The 23,938-nt window shown below is 49.3% G+C and overlaps 1 protein-coding gene across 7 annotated transcripts in view; it reads right to left on the minus strand.

Moving 5' to 3' along the window:
* Nucleotides 1-6,196: 6,196 nt before the first annotated feature.
* The window catches only part of Nckap5l (NCK associated protein 5 like), a 34,207-nt gene continuing 16,465 nt past the window's right edge, over nt 6,197-23,938 (minus strand). For 2 of the 7 annotated variants that reach the window (XM_047548380.1, XM_047548384.1), the window contains 12 exons: nt 20,432-20,491; nt 18,191-18,319; nt 17,498-17,566; nt 17,369-17,407; nt 16,500-16,619; nt 13,877-13,990; nt 10,326-12,940; nt 8,625-8,787; nt 8,276-8,357; nt 7,670-7,978; nt 7,453-7,592; nt 6,197-7,091 (listed from right to left, as the gene is read on the minus strand). In XM_047548380.1, the coding sequence (XP_047404336.1) occupies nt 6,879-7,091; nt 7,453-7,592; nt 7,670-7,978; nt 8,276-8,357; nt 8,625-8,787; nt 10,326-12,940; nt 13,877-13,990; nt 16,500-16,619; nt 17,369-17,407; nt 17,498-17,566; nt 18,191-18,301 (3,975 nt within the window). In that variant the 5' untranslated portion in view covers nt 18,302-18,319; nt 20,432-20,491 and the 3' untranslated portion in view covers nt 6,197-6,878. Of the gene's footprint in view, nt 7,092-7,452; nt 7,593-7,669; nt 7,979-8,275; nt 8,358-8,624; nt 8,788-10,325; nt 12,941-13,876; nt 13,991-16,499; nt 16,620-17,368; nt 17,408-17,497; nt 17,567-18,190; nt 18,353-20,431; nt 20,492-22,927; nt 23,105-23,938 lie in introns of those variants that run through there. The other 5 variants (XM_047548385.1, XM_047548383.1, XM_047548382.1 and 2 more) reach the window with 5 other exon arrangements.

The following is a 23,938-nucleotide window of genomic DNA, read 5'->3' on the forward strand; positions in this document are numbered from 1 at the left end:
GAGAATCTGCCCAGGCCTCTCGCCCAGCTTCTGGTGGTTGCTGGCAACGTCGTAGATGCATCACCCCTACCTCTGCTTTATCTTCCCATGGTGGCCTCCCTGTATGTTGTGTCTAATTTTTCCCTTTAAATAAGGATGCCAGTCAAATTGGACTAGGGCCCAGTCAACTGACCTCATTTTAACTTGATTATGTTTTTAAAGATTCTGCTTCCAGATAAGGTCCCCTCCTCAGATTCTGTGGGTTAGGACTTCAGTATCTTTTGGAGAAGAGAAAACAATTCAACCCACAACATACCTCATACTCTCGATTTCATGCATCCAACCTGTGACCACCACTTCATTTCTTCCCAACTTCTTTCTGACTCATTCTCACTACTCTTCTCTCTCTGAAATTCCTTTGATTCCACCAAGTCCTCCAACGGATTGATTCTGTCTCCTTCATGCCCCTTCCTTTCCTGTCCTCTCTTCCCTCTTTATCTAACTTAAAATCTAAAGTCAATTAATAGACATACTGTCTTGCATACACCTTAGATTCCCTTGCTCACTCTCTCTCCTTTGTCATATGCACTTGGCAAATTGCCAGTTCTGGCTAATCCAACTCACTGCCTATTCTGTGTCTAGCATGGATGGAGAAGAGAACAAACACATTTATGTTTGTAAGAACCCTTTAAATTCCTAATTGCCTCAAGTAGATCCTTTGGGCTGTGTGGTAATCCTACCACCTTTCCAGTTCAGTCTTTTTTTTTTTTTATTTAAGGTATTGGGATTGAACCCAGGGCTTATAACATGCTCGGCAAGTGCTCAAATGCAAGTGCTCTACTACTGCGCTATATATCCCCAGGCCCCAGTCACTCTTTTGAGTTAGGTGGCTGTTCATATTTTCTCCTTTCTTCTCAGACTTCAAATATCTCCTTCCCCCATCCTTCCTCTTAGCTGATGTTCTTAATTATTTCCTTGAGACAATGCAGCACAGAAGGTACTTCTACAAGTAGACACCACAACCTATACCTGGGTCAGTGCCTTCCTCCTTCCTGTACCCAGGTATACTGTTTAAGGTCACTTGTGCACTGGAGACCAGTTCCCTTTTCTTTCTTCTGCATCATCAAATTGTCTCTATTTTATTATTCCCAAACATATAAGAACATACTTTCATGGGGTCCAGTGGTGTGCACCTGTAATCCAGCAATTTGGCAGGCTGAGACAGGAGTATTGTTTGAGCATAGGAGTTTAAGGTCACCTGGACAAAATACTGAGAACCTGTCTCAAAAACAGCAAACATGAGGCCGTCGTTTAATCCCCAGTTCCCCTGCAAAGCTTTAATTTCTTCTATGTTTAAGAAACCCTCTCAACTGGGCGTGATGGCACATGCCTGTAATCCCATGCCTGCATCTCAGTGCCTGAAATTACAGGTGTGTGCCACCATGCCAGACCTGATGGCCATTTCTGATTTTGATGGTCTTGGGGATATACAGGAAAACGCCCTTGTTTGGAGAAAACAAAACTGAGATTCTAGGCATGTGCCACTGTGCCTGATTGAAACTTCACATTTGACTATCTTCCTCTCTCACTCATTTTCTCTACCTCTTAAATGAGTTGTCTATTCTCCAATTCTTTCCCATTTTCTTCTGACATACTCCAAACAGCTTACATTTCTACCACTGTTCTTGTTAAGGTCACCAATAGGTCATTGCTAAATTCAAAAGACAATTTTAATCCTCAGTTCACCAGATATGTCAGCAGAATTTGACAGCAGAGAATTTATTTCTTCTTGAAACATTTCCTTCACTTACATCCAGAACCCCACATTCTCCTGGTACCACCTTTTCTATCTCATTTGCTGTTTCCTCCTCATTTCCTCTGACCTCTAAAGAATAGAGGATCCTAGAGTTCAGGACTCAGATCTTTCCTCTTCTCACTCCTTTGGCGATCTCATCCAGTCCTCTGGTTTTAAATAACATCCACATGTGATGACTTATTAATTTATATCTTCAGTTCAGACCTCTTTTCTAAACTCTGGATTTCTGTAACCAACTGCTTATTCCAAATTTTCCTTTGGATGTTGTCCAATAAATATCTCAAATTTAACATGTCAACACTTAACTCCTGATCTTTTTTTCCCCAAGTCTGTTCTCTTCACAGTCTTCCCTAAATTAACTGATGGCAATGTCACCCTTCTAGTTGCTCTAAAACTCTTGGAGTTATCTTAGCTCTTCTTTCCCTCACATCAATTACATTCAGAAACCCTATTGTCTCTATGCCTCCACCTGGTCAGGTTACCGCCATCTCTCATGGGGGCTACTGAAGAGACCTCCTTAGTAGTCAACTTCCATACTTGCCCTCTAGTCTATCCTCATCACTCTGTGTGTTCCTTATTGTACTCCAAGTAAAAGCCACAGTCCCTACCTTGGGCTACAAGACCCTACATGATCTCTTACTCCTACCAAGTTGGCTAAGAATAAAAAGTTTGATAATGCTCAATGGGTGGAAAATATGGGGAGGTAATTCCACTTAATGTTGTTGATGGGAATGCAATTTATTTATTTCTATAAAAAATAAATTAAGCATACTCTATGACCCAGGTATTCTATTTATAGGAATTTATCTTATGCAAATACAAAAGTACATGTGTTTCACTGCAGCATGTTACAGCAAAACCAGTGCCATGCAATGGAATGGAGTACTATGCATGATAATGGGAGATTCATGGACTTTGGAAGGACCACCAAAATATTAAACACTAAAGGGAAGCATCAGATCAATTAACTATAATGTCCTTGTTAATAAAAGGTAAACATAAATATGCTGTGTTTGTGCATTTTAAAAACATCTGAAAAGATTACCAACTAACTCAGGTTGGTCAGGGGAGTGAGAGAGAGGAATGTGAGGGAGAGTCTTGTTTTTTTATTTTTGAGACAGGATCACCTGAAGGTGCCCCAGCTGCCCTTGAACTTGTGATCCTCCTGCCTGGGTCTTCTGAGTCACTGGGATTATAAGCATGCCCCACCATGCCTGGGACAAACATGTACTTTTAAAATTTGTACGTCTAATAATTCTTTAAAGTTTTTAAAAAAGTTCTTCCATACCCCTGGATCATAGAAATGCTCCTATATTTACTTCAAATTCATGTGGTTTTAAAAAAATGATTTTTATGCTTGAATGAATTCAGGATGACAAATCAGGAGTATACATCTGGAGTTTGATGTGGAGTGTGATTCTTTTTTAAATCCTTTTTTGATAAAGAAAACAAAACAAACTATTTGTAGAAAATCTAGAAAAGGTTAAAAAAAATAAAAATAAAACCACTGGCACCCTAGAGAAAACCTTGGTTAACATTTTTAAAGTCATTTCCTTCAAAAGGCAGAGTGCCCAGTGGAGTGGAACCTACTTCTTCATCTTGTGCAGATGCCTTGAAACCTTTTGTGGAATGGGCAGGTATATGGCAGTTTTGGCTTCATTTGGGAAGCTCAGCAGAAAAGGTCTTATACAATGATTAAAGCAAACATTTGCCCATTGGGATGTGTGTGTTTGTGGTACTGGGGATTGAGCATTCTACCACTGGGCTACATACATCCCCAGCCCTTTTTAGTTTTTATTTTTTAAAAATATTTTTTGATGTTGACAGACCTTTATTTTGTTCATTTATTTATATGTGGTGCCAAGATTTGAACACATTGCCTCACACATGGTAGGCAAGTGCTCTACCACTGAGTCGTTTAGTTTTTATTTTGAGAAAGGGTCTTGCTAAGTTGCTGAAAATTTGCAGTCCTCCTGCTTTAGCCTCTGGAATCACTGGGATTACAGGCCTGTGCCATTGTGCCCAATAGCCAAACCCTGAAGTGCAAGAAGAAATTGGATTCCCTAGTGTTTTTTTTTTTTTTTTTTTTTTTTTTGAGACAGGGTCTCGCTAAGTTCCTGAGGCTGGCTTTGAACTTGTGACTTTCTGCCTCAGCCTCCTGAATGACTGGAATTACAGGCGTGTGCACCACACCCAGCCCTAAAGTGTCTTTAAAAGTCACTTGCAAGTCCTCCTCTACACAATTATTTCAGACAGAACACTAGTCTGTGTGGAGGGCATACAGTCATGTGGGCTGAGCGATGACTCCACTAGGACCAGCACCCCTCTGTGGCATCTGGCAAGGGCGGGGAGTTAGGCAGAACAGCTGGTAAGCAGCTCATAGGAGATAGCTGGTAGGTGCCTTACAGCACCAGGTGTACCTTGCCCCAGTGCCTGACAAAGGACATTACCCCAATCGGTTCATACTGTCCCAAGGTGACACCTTGCATTTGCAAACACTATGGAACAGAGCCCAGCAGCAGACCTGATCAGACCCCAGTAGGAAGAATGTGGATGGATCCTTTGCTCTCAGCTTGGAAGAGGCAGAGCCAAGAATCAAGCCCACCATGCCAAACTTCTTCCCAGAAAGGAAATTGGAGAAATACCCTATAGGCAAACAATTCAGTTTTAACTAGGAAATGAGGTAATTCATTAGGTTCAAGCAGGGGAAATTTTTCGAAAACCCAAAAAATAAAAAATTAGGATGCAGGGCTGGGGAGATAGCTCAGTTGGTAGAGTGCTTGCCTTGCAAGCCCAAAGCCCTGGGTTCGATCCCCAGCACCGCAAAAAAAAAAAAAAAAAAAAAAAGTTAGGATGCAGACTGCTTTGAGCTCACTTAAGAAGAGGCAGAGATTTGCAGATTGGTTTTGTGTGTGTGTGTTGCGGGGGGGACAGAGGTTGTTCTGGGAACTGAACCCAGGGATACTCTTCCACCGAGCTACATCCCCAGCTCTTTTTGTTTTTAGACAAGGTCTTGCCAAATTGTCCAGGTTGCTCCTTGTTTGGGATCCTCTTGCCTCAGCCTCCCAAATTGCTGGGATTATAGGTGTGCACCCCCACCCCCCACAAGACATGCAGCTAGATAATATTACAATTAAACCATAAGGACAAAGGGGCGGTGGGAGAGGTACCTGGAAGTAGAAGTGGGTAAGAGAATGGGATTCTGACTTTAAGTAAAACCAAGACATTGAACTCAGCTGTTTTCTAAGGGCTGATTTCTTCAATGATGACATTAAGGAAAACAGGAGTGGGAGATGCCAGATGCAGGAGGTGGTAAGAAAAGCACACACTAAGGAGGTCTGGCTGACGGGACTGTCACCTTCCCCATGCTCAGCTTTCTTTGGTCTTAGAATTCAAGACTGGTATTTAGTGATACAATGTTTTTTTTTTTTTTTTTTGTGATACCAGGGATTAAGCCTAGGGGCATTTTACCACTGAGCTACATCTTCAACCCTTTTTATTTTTTTGAGACAGGGTTTTGATAAGTTGCTGAGGCTGGCTTTGAACTTGTGATCCTCCAGTCTCAGTCTCCCGAGTAGCTACTGTGCCCAGTTACTACTGGTTTGAATGGTCCCAGTGTTACCCCATCCAGTCACTTCTGACTCCAGCCCATGGTGCTAACACAGTGGGACACTATGACCATGTGTCTACTAAGGGACCCCACCTCTCACACACTGTCCAGAGTCTCAACCATAAGACCCAAGGTTTCAAGCACACATGTTGTCCTGGTGGCTTTCAGAGGTTATATGTCATGGGGAGGTGACAAGTAATGCTGCCCTTGAACCTGACAGGGAGGAGACCTTTCTCAATAGCTGGCAATGCCAGATGGGCTATCTGCCCTTGGCTTATTTACAGGTCCTCACCCAATTTCTGGCCCAAAAGGAAATCCACACAAAATTCGGAAGAGCTCCTAGAAACCAGAACCCTTCCCTTCAGTTCTCATTTCTGGCCTCCCTTTCTGAAATTGAGAGTTGCAGAATTGGGGGAACTTCTGGTTGAAATCTGAGACAGAAATTGGGCCTTTTTCAGATCCTCTCTCCTTAAATATGAGATTAGAAGGTGGCAGTGATTTAAGACTCAGTTGTGCCTTGCTTAATTTCATGGCAATAGGAGGCTACAGTTTACCCTCCAACACCTGAGGTTCCAAATTGGCCCACTTTGAGTGCATGCCCATAACACCCTCCCTACCTCCCTCCCCAAGGAGCTGCTCAGACTTGTGCCCCACCCAGCCCTGGCCCAGGGGAATCTCCTGAAGCCCACAACATACTGTTCCAGGCTTAAGCAAGCCCCATTTCCCCAACCTCCTAGGGTGATTCCACTTGTCCACCCTGAGTCCTCCCATATGACAAGCCAAGTCAGGGTGGGAAGGGGCCTCCATGTTTTATTAGGGATACGGCAGAAGCAGAGGCTGGAAGCAGAGCAGCCATGTTTTTAACAACAGATAAATTAACCGTAGTGTGGGTTGGGGGATAGGAACTGGGCCAGGCGCCTTAATAAAAAAAACAAAACAAAAAGACAGACAAACAGACCCCAAAGACATGGGGCAAGGGAGGGCAGCACCATTCAGACAGCAGGGAGGACCAGGGCAGAGAGAGAAGGCAATGTGTCCCCTTACCCCAAACTCCACCAGCAGGGGCCTCCAGAATGGCCCCATGGAGGCTTTGGGACAGGAGAGCAGCCAGGTTGGGCAGAGATGGCACAGCTGGTGGGCAGAAAGCCCAGCACCACAAGATGGCTCAGCCTGAAGCAGCAGCTGAGGGAGCTGAGGCAGTGGCTTTGAACCCCCAGTCCCTTAGAGGAAAAGCCTTATTCTGGGTGAGTGAAGGAACCAAGGGTGGGGTCTCTCCCTGAGCTGAGCATGGCCATCTCCTCCACAGCAGCGGTGGGCAGTGGGGCGTGCCAGGGACCTCTGTCATGTTCTTATCCACCTGCCTCTTTGGTCCCTTCAGACAGGGCCCCACTGGCTCTGAGGCATGGGGTATGAAGAGAGTGGGTCCAGTCCGTGGTCCCCAGATCCAGAAGGGGCTGTGGTGGGTGCAGCCCCTCAGCCCTGACTCCCGCAGGAGGAGAGTGAGTCATAGAGTGAGTCACTGAGGGACTCTGAGGTCTCCAGCCCTGGAGCACCCCCACTGGCCACTCTGCCTTCCTCACCCATGTCCGAAGTGCTTGGGGTGCGACTGCCCCCAAACGCCGGGCCCTGAGGTGTAGAGGCTGGGCGGCTAGGCTCCAGGTTCCGCTTCCGGTCCACAGGCAGGGCCTGGAAAGGAGGGACTGCTTGGAGAACTTTCCTCCCCACCTCTTGGCCCAGCTTGTGAGGCACTGGGCTGAGGGACATTCTGCCCACCTGGTGGGAGGTGCTACTATGGGTCCACTTGAGAGGTAGTGGGCTGCAGGTATAACTATTCACAGACCTACCAAGCTCCAGGGAATAATGGGAATCCTTTCCCCAAGAGGGGTGGGTGGGTTGCCCAGAGGGGCATCAAAGGGATGCTCCCTCCACCCTCCTCCCGGGCAGTGCTGGGTCTCCTGGGATATGCAGGACACGTGCTGTACTACTGTGGCCTCATATCATTCCCGCCTGTCCCCTAGTCCTCTTCTCATTCCCCTTCAACTCTCACCATGGGGGTCCTGGGCAGCCCCTCCAATTGTCGGGGTGGGCACAGGAATGGGTCAGAGGAGCTGCCAGCTGCCCTGGTATTGGGGAAGGTCCAGTTCTTGGCCAGCTGCATAGGAGAAGGGCCTGGGTCTTCACAGGGATCTGTGCAAGAACAAGAGGAAGGTGGGTGGAGCTGTCTAGTTCCTGGGGATGTTCCATTCACCCGCCAGGACACTCACCATCAGGACAGGTCTGGTGGCCCCGATGGCCTGGAGTAGCAGTGAGCAGTGCAGGAAAGGCTGGCATGCTGGGGTGCCGCCCACTCACTAGCAGCTCCTCTATGCCCGGCACCTCCCGCTCTAACGTATGGGCACGGCGGGGAACTTTGGTAAGGGCTGGGGGCCGAGCTGGGGGCACTCCTGGGGGAGGTTCCAGCCGTGGTGGTTTGGTCTTGGGAAGATTCTTGCTGGGGGTCCCACTGTTGCCATGGTCTGGGGGTGGGAAGGTCCCAATGCCACTGTCCAAGGTTCGTGTCAAGGAGCCACAGGCTGGGGAAGAGAGGGCACATGGAGGATGTAAGGTGGAGGCTGTGCCCTCTGCCTCCTTCCTCTAGCTTCCCACTCCAGTCCAGGCTCCACTCCAACTCTCAGGGCCCTCCTGGCCCAACATGCCCATCCTACAGAAACTGCCTGCCCACCCTCATGGGTTCTGGCCTCAGAGTGGGTACCCTTGATGGTAAAGAAGGGTTTCACTTCTGTGCAGACCCAGAGTTCACTTGGTGTTTGTCCCCAAGATGGCACTTGGAGCCTGTACCTGCCATGTACCTCAGCCCCGGTCCCACCAACCTGTGAAGTGTGAGCTGGGCACTGGCTCGGCCAGGCTGTCTTCTGAGGGCATCTCTTCCCGCTTCCCTGGCTCACTGCTCAGCTGTGTGGGTACAGAAGACCTGGGTGTTCATTCCCATCCCTCCTCCAAACCCTGCTGTGCCTCTGGGAGTAAGAATGTGAGTACAGGAGCAGAGGAGTAGGGGCATTAGGGCCTTGGAGGATGGCTATTGTTGCAGGCCCTCTGGAACCCCCTCTCCTCTCCTCAGTTCCCCTTACAGACCACAAATGCATCCAGCAGCTCCCAGGATCAAGCGAAGGGAACCCTCCAGAGTCAGTCCTCCTACCCAGTCCGACCCCAAGAACTTACCTTTCCAGGAGGTTTCCCACAGCCCTGAAGTGGGCCCACCAGGCCATTTCGGGGCCCACAAGCTGGCCAGGGGTTCTTGGGGTCAGAGGACACTGGTTGGAAATCCCCATATTCAGCTTTGGGCTCCCGCCAACTCTTAGGTGGCAGCTCCTTGCCATCCACCCTAGGGGTAACAGGAGAGGGAGGTGAGGAAGGTGAGTAAGGTCAGTACTCAGAAGACTACACCAGCCTCTATGGTTTGGATATAATTTGAGTGTTCCCCAAGGCTTAATACCTCATTGCAAGGGAATGAAAGTGGAAACTTAATCTACAGTGTTTAGAGGCAGAACCTTTGCAGGTGTGTGTGTGTGTGTGTGTGTGTGTGTGTGAGAGAGAGAGAGAGAGAGATCAGGATTAGGTATGGTCACTAGGGTGGAGACTGTGTGGCTGAACACTGGTGGACTTCTGAGAGAGAACAGCAGAGGCACACATACTCATGCTCACTCTCTTGCCATGTGACATTCTATGCCACCTCAGGACTCTGCCAGCAGGAAGGCCATCCCCAGATTCAGCTCCTAGACCTTGCACCTCCTAAACTCTGAGCCAAAATAAACCTCTTCTTTATAAAGTAGCCTGCTTTGGATATTTCATTACAGTAATGAAAAATGGACTAATATACCAACCTTTCATTTTCCAGGTGTTGCACCTGCTGGCAAACATCTGGGGGAAGGGGACATATCAGGGGTGGTTGTTCCCACCAACCTCTCCTGACACTGGCAACAGGTAGGGACTCTGACAGGTGGGGGGAAACCCAGGGAATAGTAGAGGGAGGGAAGGTGAAACACCTCCTCCAAAGCTACCCAGGGTCAATGTGCTCTGGTATATTGGCAGATCAGGTCACATCCTGGTCCATGCACAATATCCTGCCTGCTCCCCCTGAACTTCTGAGCACATCTGCCACCCCAACCTCATACTATTGAGGCCCAATTCCTTCAGACTTTCTGTTTTATAAGCACAGAAAGTGCAATCCCAAGATGAGTGGGTTTCTTTTCTAAACCACAGATCCCCCTAGTGGCAGGTGTCAAAGTGTGAAATGGGACGAGACCTTCCTTGTTGCTGGAGGAAGACTTTTATTAGCCTCAATTAGGCTCTAGCATTCATTTGACTCCCATATGCAGGCACCTTAGGCCAGCTTATCTGACACAAGATAATCCTGAAAAACAGGACTGGTAATTTGCTGGGCATAGTGGTGCACACCTGTAATCCCAGTGGTTTAGGAGGTGGAGGCAGGAGGATTGGAGTTCAAAGCCAGCCTCAGCAACTTAGTGAGGCCCTAAGAAGCTCAGTAAGACCCTCTCTTTAAATAAAATATAAAAATAGGGGCTGGAGAACGTGGCTCAGTGGTTAAGCACCCCTGGGTTCAATCCCTGGTACCAAAAAAACAAAACAAAACAAAACAAAAAAAACCAAGACTGTTAACTCCTCTCAAATTAAAACTGGTCTCAGCAAATCTGGATGACAGCCAGCCAGTTAGGAGGGGAGTAAGGGGTATAAGCCCGACTTCTGATTTGAATCCTCCAGGCCAGGTCACTAACCCCCAGACTTCCTAGCAGCATCCTATCCCTTTTGACCTCTGGGAAGCCCAAGTTGCCAGAAGGGCAGTCTTAGGTCCAGAATCAGGTGTGTCTGCTAAGAATCTGCCAACTGATCCCAGGTCCTCACCTGTTGAGCAGTTGTTGCATGAAGGTGTCGGCACCCTGGTACATACCAGCCACCTGCCCTAGACCAGGGCTGGGTGCTGTGGTTGGGCCCCCAGGCCGTGGGCGGGCCCTGCTGCTCAGGTAAGCCTTCTCTTCTTCCAGGGCCCGACGGAGGTCTTCTGCCTTCGCCATCAGCTTGGAGATGTTGAGGCTCTCAGCCTCCAGCTTGCGGGCTTCCATCTTGACCTCCTTCCGGAGTGGGGAACCCCCACTAGCCCCTTCCTTGCTTTTGGTGGCCTCTGTTCGGCGGTTCAGTGCTGGCAGCTTGCTCTTCTTAAGGCCAAACCAGCTGGCGATGCTGCTGGTATTGCGGTGCTTGGCCTCAGAGCCTGGTGCTCGTTCCTGGCCCTGGAGTCGCAGCACGTTCTCCTCAATGCCCTTCATCACCTTCTCCTCAATGGCTGAATGTGGGGCTGGCCCCTCAGGGCCCTGGCTTGGGTCAGAGGGGCCAGGCACAGGGGATGTAGGCTGGCCTGTAGTGCTACCACAGTCTGTCCAAGGAGGTCCCTTCCCCTTTTCAGGCTTGGATGGCTCCTTAGTGACTGGGGGGGCCCCAGGTCGTGGCACCACCTTGGTAGGTGACTTGGAGGGTAGTTTTGTAGGGCTGCTATGAGGGCTCTTGTTGGGCTTGCCCAGGCTGGGGGCCGAGGTTGGCACTTTTGCAGGGGTGCGAGGCACCTGGGGGCACAGGGCCCCTGCCAGCCGGCTCTTGGCCAGTTCCACTTTGGTGAGGCAGCTCCTTGGTGAGACAGGCTCCAAGTCAATCCGGGCCCCCATGGAATGGGATGAGTAGACACGGGCCCCAGGATCCCCAAGTCCAAGTCCAGGTTCCTGCTGCTTCAGGCTGCTAGTGCCTAAGGCCACTGCCCCCCGCAGGACCACCTTTGCTTCTGGCTGCTCAAGGGGTCTAGTAGAGGTGGGCACCATATCTCCAGTACTCTCCCCTGACCTCCCTGGTCCTCGGGCCTTCTCAGTGCTAGGCCTGGCAGGCACCCCATTTTTCTCTGTGCCCAGGGGCCCCTCAGAGCTTGTTTTCAGTTTTCCCAGTGCTGCCAGTCTGTCCCGCAGAGGTGTGTAGCTGGTATCCCCAGGTCGCCGCCCTGACCCCTGGCTGGGCTTCTTGGACGAGCTGCCCGGGGTCCTGCGGCTGGGATGGGGAGACTCTGAGCCTGCCTTGTCCAAACTCTTCTCCTGGGGGCTCCCATAGGGGCAGGATTCTGGGAGGCAAGGGCTGGGGGGCACTCCAGGGCTTCTGAGTACCTCAGGAGCCTGTGGTACCTCTAGAGTCAATTGTGGATAGGTGGGCACCTGCAGTGGGGATGGAGGTGGCTCTGGGGAAGGCCCCCTAAAGGTGCCCCGGGAAAGGTCCAGGATGTTTTCATAGCAGGGAGAGACCACTGGTCCTGGGGATAGTGTGGTAGACAAGGCTGACTGGGGGGGTCTGAGTTGTGCAGAGTCTGGGACTGTGGAGCAGGGTGAAGGACTAGTAGGCAAGCCCTGTGCCCCCTCTGGGGATAGTTCTCCAGCCAGACCCCTGCGGGCCAGCAGTGGGGAGGGGCTGCCATCTGAGCCACTGTTGCGACAGGGGATTCGGGAGTTCCGGGGTAGTTGGGGGCTGAGCTGGGGGCCTCCTGGGCTAGGAACCTTCTCTGAAGCTGAAGGCAGCTTGAGAAATTTGAGGCCTCTGGCAGGAGAGGGCAGAAGGGGTCCTTGGGCTTCTCCAGAAGGGGGCCCAATTTGGAGCTTGCTTTTCACCTGAGATGAGGAGTGGGGTTGGCCAGGCCGCGAACCCAGTGGGGCATCCCCAGCACCCATGAACATACTGAGGAAGGGGAGAGGCCCCTGGCCCTCTGAGGTAGCACCAAAGCCCAGCCTGTGGGCCTCTGGGGTACCCCCACCCCAAGCTGACTTAGAGAGGCCTTTGGACTTGGACAGCTGCTGAGGCCCCTGGTCTGGGGACGATGGCTGCCCAGGACCTGGGTGGTCCCCATTGAGTGGGCCTGTAGCCCCAGCCAGGAAGGCCTGCAGATAAGTCTCTGTGTCCTCAAGGAGCTGGCCCAGGTTCAACTGCTTGCGGGCTAAGGCACCCAGCAGGGTGTCAGGACTAGGTGCCTCATTGGGGTCACCTGCCTCATCAGAAGAGGAGGAGGAGCTACTGCCTGGGGCACAGTGTGCACCAGAGCTAGTGCTCTGGGCTTGTGGTGGGGCCCTGTTAGGGCTCCAAGGCTGCCTGGTACCCTCTTCCTCCCCTGGGCCCCCCAAGAGGCGCTCCCAATGCAGCAGACCTCCTAGGTTACCAGGTCCAAGTAGCAGGTAGGGGGCCCAGGGTGAAGGTTCAGGTTGCGGCGGGCCACACAGCTCTCCATTGATGGGCTCTGGGGAGCTAGGACCCTGGCCTGAAGGCCGCCAGGGGGTAGCAGGTGAGCACAGAAGCAAGGGATCAGTCTCTTCCAGAGCTCGAAGCACCTCCAAAATCTGGGCTTTCTTCCGAAGGAATGGGGATAGGGCATCTAGTGCTGGTGGTGGGGTGGCTGGGGGACCTGGGCCTCCTGGTCGCAGCTGCTGCTCCCAACACACCTGAGAAGGAAGTGAGAAGACTTAGATATTGGGCATTCAGTCTAGGCCCAGGCCCTAAGTTGGGCATGAAAATATGCCAGGAATAGGGTTGACCTGGTTGTGTGTCTGTGATCCCAAAAGAAATTCATAGCTCTTGGGGTATGATGGCTCAAGGGGTGCTGAGATCTGGTTACCCCAACTTGTATGTGGCACACTTCCAGTAGAGTGGGCACCCTGCATCCCCTTCTTAAATCCCAGCCTCCTATCCCAGCTATAACTATGACATTTATGCTTGTCTCAGGAGGGAGGCCTGTCCATTTTTCATGTTCCAGAATGAATGGGGACTCAAGAAGCGAGTATGATGTGGCTAAGACCTAAGTCACTGTAGGCAAACGCAGGCTTTCTCTATCCAGCCAAAATGCTGGCCTGATCCCCAAAAGGAGAAGTGGCTTGGGAATAACTCCATGCAAACCTTCCCTGCTGCTATCCTGCTCCTTCTTGAGTCTGGAACAGTGGTTAACTACATCCTCTCTGGAGTCAGACTGTGAGGGTTCAAGTCCCAGTTCTACCTAGCAACTTGACCTTCAGCAAGCTATTTGACCTATGAGCTTCATAGTGTCATCTGTAAAATGAGATGGTAATTATGTTTAAAATCATAAAATAAGATAAAAGAGCCCCAAGGTGCCCTGTGCAGTGCCTGGCATGGAATGAGTTCCATAAGTGTTAACTATGACTCTCACTGCATTACTAATGCATTTGCTCACAGACCAGGGGTGGGGGTGGGAATCTGGTTTTCTTGGTTATATGGCTGACGGCTGAAGGCTCATACTTCAAGCATGGACAAGAGTCTGAGCATGAGAAACAGCGTCCCCTGCATCTTGTTAGGAACCAGCAGTGGAGCATTGACTGACGAGCCCCTAGCCAGGAGGCCAAGACCACTATGCCCACCTCTCCTACCTCTCTGTGACCAGCACAGCGACCCAAAGGCAAAGAGGTGGCTGGTCCCTCAGCGGCACTCAGGGAGGGGGTGGTTGGTGGGTCTGAAGGTGGCTGGAGAGGAGTGAGTGGGATCTGCAGAGGGAAAAGGAGAGTTAGCACAATGCTGTCATGAAGCCAGGCCTTCACATCCAAGTGTGCCTCCCAGGGACATTTCCTGGTCCAAGGTGCAGTTCCTGCTGCTGCCACTAACTGCTGGTTAAGAGGAGGATAACATGGGACAGGGAGGGGGGACTTTGGGGAGAAAGATATGTGCCTTAGGTCTGGAGAGCAGTAGTGGGTCTAACCCAGGGTACCTATCTCCAGCACTGCTCTATTTTTCTGGGGTGCTTCCTCCCCTATTTAAAAGGGAGTCACCATGAGGTCTCTTTCTGTTATAGCCACCTATTATTCCAGCAAGGCTGAGACTGATATCTTAGAAAAAAGATGGCAGGGAGCCATTATTTCTGCCTCCCCAACCTAGTCTCATCTATTCTGAGGATTGCAAAAGTAGGATTTAATCAAGGGCCACTTTTCTCAGTCCTTGAGAATGTGATTTCCTCTTCTCAGTCATCTCAACTGGTTATGAGTCAGTTTTAACTCTTCCCTCACCCCCACTCCCTACAGTCTTTAATCCTAGTCTCTGTAGCCTCTCTCAGCCTTGCCTCTGGTCATCCGCCAGCAGTGAGTTCAGTCTGAATTTTCCCACTTTTAGCCTGGATGCTGCTGGGCATTTCAATCAGTTTCCTTGACCTGATTTTGTAGCCTTTCCACCTCCCAGCACAAGGCAGCCTAAAGCATCTTCTTTATCTTTTTCCTAAAGCACTTGTGTGCTCAATGTGCCTACCACTGTCTGAGGAAACAAGTCTGAACTCCCATGGGGCTCCTGGCCTGGCCTGCAGGTTCCCTGGATATGTCTTCCCCTGATACTTGTCTGTAGCTTTTATCACTCACTGTCCTTTCACATATCCTTTGTTCCTGCCAAGCTGAATAGCTTGCTACTCCCTAGGCTTCCTTGCCCACAGATCCTTACTTAGGCTCTTCTTCCCACAGGAAATCCCTTCTCCCCAATACTCATGTCATTCGTTGTGAATCTCCTATCAATCTAGCACAGGTCTAATGTTAATTCCCAATAGGAATCTTCCCCAGTCCTTCTGAGGGCCCGTCTCCCTCCTGAGTGGGCTCTTGGACAGACAGCACTGTTGCATTCAGTTTTGTAGCATGGCCGTCTATAGATCTTGTGGGGTCATGAACACCCTGCACAGGCCACAGCCCCTAAGGCCTTGAGATCCAATTCAATTCCGTATATGCTGGCAAATGCACTGCTCACAATAAGAGCTTAATTAGCATTTGCTCAAAGAAGTGTTCATCCTAACAAACATAACTTTGAAATCACATTAATAATGATAAACAGCTACCATTTATTGATTACATGCTGGGTCAAGCACTATATATTATCTAATTTAATCATCGCAACAATATGCAATATAGGTATTTTCATGCCCATTTTTGAAGATAAAAGAGTCTAGTTTTCAAAGTTAGATAATCTGCCCAAGGTCACACTTAGCTAAGAAGTGGCTAAGTTAGGGATCTAACCCCAGTTTATATGAGGCCAGGGTTTTCCTTCTTTCCATTATGTCCATTTATCTCTGGGGAGGATAAAACTATTGGTCGAAATCCTAAGAGGTCCCAGACTTCATTTTGGTAAAAAATACATGATTTAAGGATGTTCAATCCTCTGTCATCAGCAGTCACTGAGAAGGGGTGAACTTGGCTGGTGTGGTTGGACCTCATGGGATTTCTGAATGGATTCTTCAAAGCAGGGACGACTATAGGGCAGGGAGAACTATAGTCTTCACTGCTGATGCAGAATCAGTTCTGCAATGTCTGGGTGAGATGGGGCCTTCAGAAACATCATCATGGTCATGAGTTGCTCCAGATCTTCCAACCACTATGTCTTAACCATATCCTTGGGAGTTCCTGAAAGAGTAACCTTAAGGGACATCTTGGCCCAGAATTCACCAGGAGCCTCTTGCTGCTCTGAGGAAGGCAAGAGTCAGGGCTAACAGCAGAGGCCACTGTCTATGACATGTGTATACACCAGTGACAGGTGTACGTCACTAAGTGTGCCCATAGTTATCAGGAGTGAAACACCCTTCCCGACTGCTCTGTCACAACACAAGCCCTGGGCTGCCTTATGTGTAGCTCCACCCCTGCCCCTGGCCAGGAAGCACCATGTCAGTGCCAAAGGGGCCTCTTGGGAGCTTGAAATAATTGCATTTGCAGCCTCCACCCATCTCCTCACACGAGGCAGGAGCAAGTATGAACCTTCTCTGTCAGCAAGAAGGGATGCTGTTCAGCTGGGTGGGGAGCAAGTAGGACGCAAGGGCCAGCCAAGCTTGCGGGAACTCAAGTAGTTTTTACTCCATCTAAAGTGTAAAACCATCAGGCTGGGCAGGCTTTTCCATGATGGCTACAGACCCCAGTATGAAGTGGGGGTCGATGATGGCCTGTTTTTCTGTGTGTCTGTGAGCAAAAACAGCACGGATGACAGGAGACAGTAGGAACCAGACTAGGAGAGGGCAGAAAAAGGGCATGTGCCCACCTGGGGGAGGGAGCCTGTTGTGAGCTGAAGTTTCTGCTGAAACAGAGCACTCAGCATCTGGTTCTGTCGTTCCAGGTCAAACACCCTCTTCTTTAGCTTGATGCACTCCTCTCGTAGGTCCTGCACCCGTCCAAGAGGCAGAGGAAGTGAAGGGAAGGATGGTGGGGACAGGAAGAGCAGAATGAGCACAGACCTTTTCATCCCAGTAGGGGGCACAGATCCTGCCTAGGAGCCCAGGGCACTTGCTGGGCATGTCCTTCTCCTGCAACTTCCTACAAGGGATCTGAAAGTGCCTGTATGCAAATACAGCCTCTTTTGGGGATGGTAAGTTTCTAAGGGTTACCACCCTGATGGGAGATAAATCCCATCCTCTTTCCATTTTTCCTATCCCTGGAGCCAACTCTTTGCTTCTTAGAAACCATACATCAAAGAAAGGTGTATTTCAGATGGAAGAAGACCTTGGAGTCAGAGTGGTCCTTATGTCAAGAAGTGATCCACAGTACTTGAGTAAAATTTATATCCCACTTATGCTCACAATATCAACATTACTATGAGAACCATCACAAACTGGGGAAACCAGCTGTGACCAGGGTAAGGGGAGGATTCAAGTCCAAACCATAGTTACCATAGCTCAGAGACCTGGCCTTACCTACTCACACCTCTGCCTCCAGGAAGAAAAGCATGGACCTGACCAAAACAGGTAGAGGGGGATAATTGGAGGAGGGGGATAGGTCATCTCCTCCAGTTCCTAGTGAATGCTTAGCTGAGCTAGTTGGGGGGTCCTGGGGAAGGCCCTCCCCATCTGCATTCAGGGCATTTCCCCTGGGTAGCTGGGCTTGAGGGTGGGAATATTTCCTGTGGTCACTCACCTTCTGGTTCAGCAATGCCTGCACCACGTGGTTAGCAACCTAAGGACAGAAAGCCCCAAGGCTTATTAGCAAGCAAGCCATGTCTCCCCACCCCCAACCCAGCACAGTCCCACCACAGACTCCACAGACCTCATCCAGGCAGCGCTCATAGGTTTCCCTCTGGTTCTCATTGGCCTGGGCCAGCGCAGAGTTTTCTGCCTGCAGGAGTGAGGAAGAAAGAGGGTACGAGGGAAGCTTTGGGGACTGCTTTCCCCAGGGCAAATTCCTTTTAAAGAAGAGGAGGAAAGAAATCTACAAGCTACAGTTCAGGTGGGGAGGCCTGCAGAGGTGAACCAGGAGTAGCAGAAGGGCAGAGGTGAGACAACTGGGTTTCTGTAAATCACAACGTCAGGCAGTGAGGCTGGAGAGCTCAGTGAGTAATGCCAAAAGTAACCCTGGGAGGTGGACACTGGAGGCTGGAGGGAGGAGGAGAGGGTCTTAATGTGGCAAGGTGTTTGGTTTGAAGATCCACACCTTGTACTTCAACTCCTGGGCCCTGAGTCATCTGACCCCTTCCTCCTATGTCCCCTGTGACCATCTGCTGCCCTAGAGCCAGTAGAGGTATAAAAGCAGGGGTGAAGAGAGACATTTGGGGGTTAGGACAGCCCACCCTGTGCTGCCACTTGGGTTGGAGAGCTTTAAGAGCAAGAAAAGGGCTTCTTGGAGAAGCTCTGTTGCAGCAATAATCAGTCTCCTCTAGCCTGGCAGCAGGGTGGAGAGGTAGCCCAGCCTCCTCAGGGGTCTAGCGTGCACTCCCATTCCCACTAGCTCCCAGACACACACCTCTAGCTCCCGCAGTCGGTGCAGCAGCTCCTGGCAGGTGCCTGGCTCCATGCTGCCATCACCACCCTCTCCTGGCCTCAGGTTTCCAGGATCACTGGCTGGCTGGTCCATGGCCTCTGATGTCAGGCTCTGGGAACAAGTGGGAGAAGCCCTAGAAGGCTACTTCAGGCATGAAGAGGGGTGAGGGAGGACAACAAAGATGAAACTCTTCCTATTTTCAGAGTTTAGATAGGTGTAATCTATATGCCACAGACATTGTGACAAACTCACGGTCAGCCTGGGAGGTTTCTGCTCACTCTTCCTATCTTGAGAATAGAGCATTGTTTTAAAAACCACTGTACTGTCTGATGGTACCGTAGGTCGGACAGACACTGAGCAAGGGACTGAAAATCTTGAATTCTCTGTAGGTGTCAGCCTGGAACTGGCAAGTCAATCAAGCTCTGGACTCAGTGTTCCCATTTACAAAATAACACCCCAAATCACCTAATCTCATTCAGTACTGACAAACAAAATATTAGGTCCATAAAAGTGATTTGAAAACTTAAAAAAAAAAAAAAAAAAAAAAAAGACTTAGCTGTGGTACAGTGCATGCCTGTAATCCCAGCTACTAAAAAGGCTAAGGCATGCTGGGCGTGGTGGTGCACACCTGTAATCCTAGTGGCTCAAGAGGACGAAGCCGGAGGATTGCGAGTTCAAAGCCAGCCTCAGCAAAAGCGAGGTGCTAAGCATCTCAATAGACCCTGTCTCTAAATAAAATACAAAATAGGACTTGGGATATTGCTTAGTGGTAGAGTGCCCCTGAGTTCAATCCCTGGTACCCACCTCCCTGGCCAAAAAAAAAGAGGCTGAAGCAGAAAGATTACAAGTTCCAGGCCAACCTCAGCAACTGAGTGAAACCCTGTCTCATAAAAAGACTTAAAACACATGACTATTATCCATAACAGTAGTAGTAATACTAATACTACCTAAATAATATACATTAATATAACAGGTAAGACGATGAGGATTTGTCCAGGGGATCAGAGGTCCCTTGTTTGAGGCAGGTACATGCTCAAGTTAGTGGGGCCATGGGCAAAACCCCTAGCTTTGTAGCTAAAAGGCTCTAGCTGGCTTTGCCCAATGTAAGCTGGATGAACTGAAAACTTTGCTTGGTTTGGTCACTCATTTGGTCAACCAACTGATCCTCAGTTTCCTAATTCTGAGAAATGCTCAGGGCTTCTTGACAGGGCTATTGAGAGAGTCAAATGAAAGCACTATGGGACAATACCCTGAGATGTGGCCTCCAAAGGGTGGATATGACTGACTCAGGGGTTCCTGTGAACAGAGTTTCAGGAGGGGCTTGGTGTGAAGACCCAGCCCTGGCTTGTTTCACTTGCTGGATGACCCTGGAGCCAGGCCCCTCTCCCTAGGCCTCATCTCCTCCTGAATACCTGCTTGCCTCCAACTCTTCCTCTTCCAGTTTCAGCTGCCCTAGGCACCCAGTACCCTGGGAGGAGTAGAGGGCACTGCCAATGAGGTCCCAGCAGACCAGCCTCTCTGCTGGGGACTCCTGATACCACTCCCTCCCTCCCACTTGGCTAGACCTCCCACACCAAGCCCCTCCTGAAGCTCTGTTCCTTCCTCAAGGCTCTTACTCCAAATCTGGGCTGGGTACTGCTCCTGTGTTAATTCTGAAACAGTCTCCCCACTAGGCTATCAGTTCCTGAGGGTAGGGACATTGTACTCACTTCTCTGTCCCAACCCATACTCCTCTCAATGTGATACCTGACATGTAGGAGACATAGTAATGATGAAAAAGTCTCCTATGTCACCAACCACACAAATACAGCAGTGTTCTGACCCCACAGTGCTAAGTGATCCTCCTCCTGTTGCCATCATTAATTTTAACTGTCTAGTCTTTATCTTCCAACTGAGTTTCAATTTCTCTGTTAGAAGAAAGCACTCACTTTCTTCTTTGGCATAAAGACTGAGGATTCCAGCAGATGGGAAGCCATTCTTGCTGTAAAAGTGTAGATACCCTTGTCTACCACTGACTACTCCATTGCCTCTTTCTTGTCCCACTGAAACTCCAATGAAAGTGGCTAGAGGCTTTGTACCAGAGAAGAGGGGGGCCCTCAGCAGGTCACCTCCAGGCATCTGAACCTCACTCCTGTCTTCCAGTGTGGCGCAGGGACACCTCTTCCACTTTCAGTGCCCCTCTTTAGTCCCCATCACCAGCATACACAGGCTCAAGGCCCTTACCTGTCTCTGCCCCTCACCTAGGCTGGCACACTCACTATGGCAGCTAGACAGTCACCTCACCTGTGGAGAAACAGAGGGAGATGTCAGTCATGCACTTCTCAAATATTTCCTAGGCAGTGCTATGTGCCAGGTGCCAGGGCATAGGGACGAACAAGTCCAAAAGCCCTGCCTTTACGAAGCTTCTGCTCTATTACTGTGAGAGGCAGACAAAATACAACGTTGGGCATGATTAGGCACCGAGGGGATGACGATTAGGCAGAGACCTGAGTGAAGTCCAGATGAAACCCCAGGATGGAAAAAGCACTCATGGCAAATGAAAGAGTCAGTGCAAAGCTCCCCAGTTCCTTAGCCAGGATTCACTCAGCTAACAGGTAAGACTAAGAGTCACTCATGGTGCTTTACTGCCCTTCCAAACATGCATTGTCTTTAATCCTCATGACCACAAAGGGAAGTAAATGCTACCATGAAAACCTATATTTTAAAAATTTATTTACTTATTTATTGCGGCGCTGGAGTTTGAACCCATGGCCTCATGCATACTAGGCAAGTACTCTACCCCTGAGCTACATCCCCAGCCCAAGGCCTATATTTTTTTAGATGAGGAAACTGATGAACTGAATATCTCATATGCTGCATAGTGCCCGAACTTTTCTATTTTGCACTATGACATCTGATTTTGCTCACAACCTTGGCAGAGGGCATCAGCCTGGGAAAAAAAGCAGGCTCTGGAGACATAAGACACTGCTGAAGTCATATGGCTAGAGCATACAGCACACTGGACAGGCCTGGATGTCCCTGTTCCTCTGTAGCTTCTCTGTACACATCCAAGTTATACTGCCAACTTCACAGAATAAACTACATGCAGACTCCATATAGTCCCAGGGCCCCTGGCATACAGACTCCTGGAGCCTTGCAGTTGGACAGACCTGAACTGAAATCCTGATGCTGGAGAAACCTCTTTCATTGCTTATAAAATAGGGGTAAAGATACTTGGTCCAAAGAGTGGTTGGAAGATAAAATGAAAGCATAGTGGCCAGCATAACCTCAGTAACTGGAAGCTTTTCATATTATGGTGGGCTGAAATGCACAGCGCCAAGCCTGGGGTTGCTGTGGAGCCTGCTGTTACCCTCAGCTGCTACACAGGCAACACTGGGTCCCAGCTCCTCACCCTTAGGTCTCAGTTGCAGGGGCACCTACAGATCTCACATACTACCCAGCCTGCCTTGCCCTCTCAGGCCCCTCCCTAAGTCTCCCCTAGTACACCAGCACCAGGGTGGGCCCAGCCTCCATTGTCTCTGCCTCATACCCTACAAAGGAATCAGTTGGAGGTTTTGAGGTCAGAGGTAATGGGCAAAGGGAGAAGTCTTCTTTCTGAGTGTGTATGTGCATACCATAGTAAAAAGGGGACTTCTGAAAAAAATAAGAAAAGGAAAAACTGTGTAATACTTATTTTTAATACTCCACAACAATTCAAAGTTCTTTTGTTTTCTGATATGGTAAAAATGCATTGAATATAACTTGGTTTGCTCTGACATTATCATGCTTGATAAATTTAGAAATATACAAGCCTGGGAAAAAATGACAGAAATTCAAGAAATATTCTCTCTCCCATACAAACAGGGTTAGAACCAAAAAAGGCCTCAGGTTACCTCTACCATTCAACCATTTCCACCCACTCTTCAACTCTGGTCTCTGGACATCATCTCTCTCCAGTGGGTAGCTCCCACTGCCCTAGGCCTGGCTCCAGGGATCACTAGTTTCTCCCTTGATTCTATACTACTTGTTTTCCCAGTGGCAACTTCCAGGAAAGAGAAGAGTTGAAGTGTGTATGTTCATGAGCATCTGTGTGCACTATGGAGAAAGAGAAAGCTAGGAATGCAAAGCAAGGGAATGGAACAAATAGGGTCCAGAAAAGAACAGAGCTAAAGTTAGGGGAAGTCCCAAGTTTTGTGTTCTTTGCAAAAACAAAACAAAACAAAACAAAACAAAACAAAACCCAAACACAGGATAATGGCAGTTTGATAGAATATCTTTTACTAAAAAAAAAAAAAAAAAAAAAAAAAAAAAAAAAAAACAGATAAGAGCAAGGCCTAGATGTGAAGGCTCACTGTTAATAATTTTCTTTCTTTTCTTCTTCTTCTTTTTTTTGTGGTACTAGTGATTGAACCAAGGGCCTCACACATGCTAGGCAAATGCAAATGCACTACCACTGAGCTATGTCCCTCAGCTCTTTTTATTTTTAAAATTTTTTAGGGTCTCCCTAAGTTGCTGAGGCTGGTCTTGAGCTTGCAATTCCCCTGCCTCAGACTCCCAAGTAGCTGCAATTACAGGTGTACACCACTGCACATGGCCTGGCTGTAGATTATGTGTATGTGTATGTGATAGTTTTATGTACTGAGGAGGGTTGAGACCCAGTACGCCACACTAGCTAACCACTGCCACCATCCAAATCTGAGCCCCTACAAATCCCAGGGCAGGGTAAGGCAGGGTGAGTACCTTTGTGAATTACGGTAGGCCTTCTAGTTGCTAAGCCTCCCAGGGGTAATATTTCTCTCCTGCATACACTGCTCTGTAGGCCCCAGCTGAAGCCTGAGTAGAGACTCCGGAAATGTTGGCTGAAGGAAGGCTGTGACTCATCCCCACACTTTGGGAGAAATGTTTTCTGCCCTTGCACCCGATGGTCTGGGCCAACTCAGGGTGGAGAGTCTTCTCTGTGTCTGCAGGGCTGCCACAAGCAGAGGGCAAGAAACTGTCAGTCTGACTGGGGAGGAACATATGCCTATGGATCTGAATTTGAGATTTCTTAAAAAAAAAAGCCACACAAAAAACAAAACAACAACAAAAACAGCTGGGCATGGTGACATAAGCCTATAATCCCATTTACTCTAGAGGCTGAGGAAGGAGGACTGTGAGTTCAAGGCCAGCCTAGGCAACACAGTGGAAACTCTTATCCCCCAACCCCACCTTTTTGTAGTCCTGGGGATTGAGCCCCAGACCTTGCTCATGCTAGGGAAGCACTCTACCACCGAGTGACATTTCTAGCCTGATTCAGTCTCTTAAAAAAAAAAAAAAAAAAAAAAAAAAAAGATTTCTAAAAGAAAACTTTCTGTGTCTTTATACCCCTCTAGGAACTAACAGAATGCAGACAGACACTACCACCTCCATCTCCAAAACAGTCTAACTAGGAACTTGGCTCTTCAGAGTCTTCTAAGTCAGTTCTTCAGTGGCTCTCCATCTGTGGTGTCAGTACCCACTTCAGGGGTCAAGCACCCTCTTCTTCCCTCAGGACCCATGACTCCTACTCACGGCCTCTGTGCTCAGCTCTGTGTAGACCCTGGGAAAACCCAGGCCTGGGCCTTTCAGGATGGTCCTGGTTCCAAACATCCTTCTGCATGGTCTCACAGCACAACTCAGATGTTGGGTCTGGAACGCTTGCTACAGCCAGGCTGGGCAGAGAACTCTAACTTGAACTGGAAGCTTCTCCCGCCAGAACTGCCAACGAGAGGT

This window comes from Sciurus carolinensis, chromosome 4 (assembly GCF_902686445.1).
Source record: "Sciurus carolinensis chromosome 4, mSciCar1.2, whole genome shotgun sequence".
Taxonomy (NCBI): domain Eukaryota; kingdom Metazoa; phylum Chordata; class Mammalia; order Rodentia; family Sciuridae; genus Sciurus; species Sciurus carolinensis.